This window comes from Leptonychotes weddellii, chromosome 5 (assembly GCF_054177405.1).
Source record: "Leptonychotes weddellii isolate Sample4059 chromosome 5, ASM5417740v2, whole genome shotgun sequence".
NCBI lineage: Eukaryota > Metazoa > Chordata > Mammalia > Carnivora > Phocidae > Leptonychotes > Leptonychotes weddellii.
Genome location: NC_138373.1, coordinates 46,881,496 through 46,884,060, shown reverse-complemented (window position 1 = coordinate 46,884,060; position 2,565 = coordinate 46,881,496). Strand labels below are relative to the sequence as shown.

Below are 2,565 nucleotides of genomic sequence, written 5' to 3'. Positions count from 1 at the left end.
GCAGGAGGAGTGGGAGAGGGAGAAGCAGGCCTCCCGCTGAGCAGGGAGCCTGATGCGGGGCTCGATCCCAGGACCCTGGGATCATGACCTGAGCCGAAGGCAGACGCCCAACGACTGAGCCACCCAGGCGCCCCATAATTTTATTTTTAAAGCCTGAGAAAAAATTACTCATAACGCCATCCCTTGACGTTGACAGTTATTTCCTTCCATGATGTATTTTTTCAACCATAAAGACTGTCGTCTCTTTTCGTTCCTGTTCTGTTCTCTTCGTACTTCGTTTCTTAGTTGTCACCTCTTTGAGCCAGTTGTTACCTCTCCCCGCTTTGCTGGCTGTGCAGGGGAAAGAGCACAGGACCGAGACACAGATTTTGATCTTGGCTCTACTGGCTACCAGCTCCGTCTCCTGCCAGCGCTTGGCCCCCAAAGTGAGACCTTTCGACTCACTGTTCTGTTAGGTCTTTCAACTCAGACATTCTATTTGGCACAGTTTGTTCATGTCGCCAGAGGGTAGGCAGTTTGGGTTGATGGCTGTCAAGAGCTTGGTGGCTCTCCTCAGCTCAGAATCCTCTCCATGCTAACACGACCATTTTACCTCTGCTCCCCAGAACAGGAAGAGAGAAGCCGGGAAGCTATTGAGCAGTGGCGCCAGTGGCATTATGACGGCCTGTACCCATCATATCTCCAAAACCGCCACCGCATCTGACCTCATCTTGACAGACCAAGACGATGGAGCCTGAAACTCACATACCCACCCCAGATATTTGAATGCTTCCGCACAAACAGGCCCCTTCCAAGGGTCTCAACTCGGGGCCTGCTGTGGTAAACACACATGCCTTTTGCTCTGATGGATTAAGATGCCCTGGCTTTCGCTTCTTTGCAGATGATTTTCTGAGGTGGGCAAACACCTGTGGGGCCTCCTAGCACCAAACCTACAGTGACTTCCCCTTACTTAGCCATTGTTCCCACAGTATGATTCCTGTCCTGTAGACAAAGAAAAGGATCACAATAAAGAGAAAAGATGACGTTTGCTTACAGCTTAGAAATAAAAGGGCTGAGTCGACACTGTGTATCCTCTTCTGAAATCTCAAACTGAGTCATGCCAACTTGTCTCCCTGAACCTGACTGACACATTACTCTCACTGACTTAGGCATTTGAAAGCCTGAACTCAAGGAGTATTGCTCATGATCTTCTCAGTCTGTCTCAGCAAGTCACACAAGTGAAAAAGAAATGTTAACACAATTGTTCAGGTTAAGACCATTCTCTGGGATGGTTACTGAGCCCAGATGCTTCCTCATGTCTGAAGAGTCTCAAGGTTCAACTGTGGTTTCTTAACTGCATCGAATCAGAAGCGAGGGTTACAGCAAGGCCAGCTGTAACCAAAACTATAAAGCAGAAGAAATTTAGCTTTGGTGTTACCTCACTTCTCCTCCTAGTGCCTGTAGGCCTTAGCTTAAAGCTGCCATAGCATCGTGTAACAAACTGGGTGGCTTGACACAATAAAAATGGATTCTCTTACAGTTCTGGAGGCTGGAAGTCCAAATTCAAGGTGTCAGCAGAGCCTTGTGTGCTCCCTCTCTCTAGGGGAGGATCCTGCTTTGTCTGCTGCAGCTTCCGGTGGCTCCAGGACTCCCTGGCTGGTGGCAGCATCACTCCGATCTCCGTGTCTGTTGTCATAGGGCCTTTTCCTTTGTGTCTTCACATCGTCTTCCCTCTGTGTCTCTTCCCTTCTTGATAGCACTTTATTTTTTTTTAAAGTCAACTCTACACCCAGTGTGGGGCTCAAACTCAGAAACTCAAGATCAAGAGTCTCATGCTCTAGCTTCTTAGAAGGACACCAGTCATACTGAATTAAGGGGGGGGGAACCCAACTCAGCTTCTAACAGTGCCCCTTTCTTCTCTCCCAACCACCCTGCCTCCTGCCCCAGACTCATCATCTATCCTACTTTATCGTTGCTCTACCCTCAGGAATTCCCCACTAAGAATGCAGAACAATCAAGAACAACTGCAGCAGGCACCTCTGTGGGGCCACAGTATATTAGAAGATACAGAGGACTCTAGATGAAGTACAAGCACCCCCTCTTAGCCATCACCCTGTCCCCACCCTGAGCCCTCTGCTTCCCCTGAGACCTGGGTCCCTGGCCGGCTAGTCCAGCCTGCTTCTGAGGTTGGGATCCCAGGGCAGCATAGGGTGACTTTGCTTTAAGGAAAAGCTGCTCAGCTGTGGTAAAATACTCCACCAGAGGTGGGACGATTTATTAGAGCAGGCCATTTTGTAACGAATGCATGTATTTTTAAGTAATCTTTTAAAAGGCTGATAAAATCTAGTGATTAAGCAATCATGCATATTCCGAATCACCTCATCTACAGTCAGCACTGTATTTTCTCACGTGAACTCCAAGCAGCTGAACTGGCCTTGGGAAGGTTGAGGCCACAGGGCAAACTCTATCATTAAACGCTATCACCTGGGCAGGTGGAAAAGCGGTGCCGTTCTCTTCTCAGGAGTCCTGGGATTCACACTTTGGAGATTCAGGCTTGGGGCCCAAGTCCCAGCACAACAAAAGCCA

At 48.8% G+C, this 2,565-nt stretch overlaps 1 protein-coding gene across 1 annotated transcript in view; it reads left to right on the top strand.

Moving 5' to 3' along the window:
• Positions 1-1,508, top strand: part of UCMA (upper zone of growth plate and cartilage matrix associated) — an 11,292-nt gene extending 9,784 nt beyond the window's left edge. Inside the window, exon 5 of the mRNA XM_006729058.2 lies at positions 606-1,508. Coding sequence (XP_006729121.1) covers positions 606-703 — 98 coding nt within the window. The 3' untranslated portion in view covers positions 704-1,508. The remainder of the gene's footprint in view (positions 1-605) is intronic.
• Positions 1,509-2,565: the final 1,057 nt, after the last annotated feature.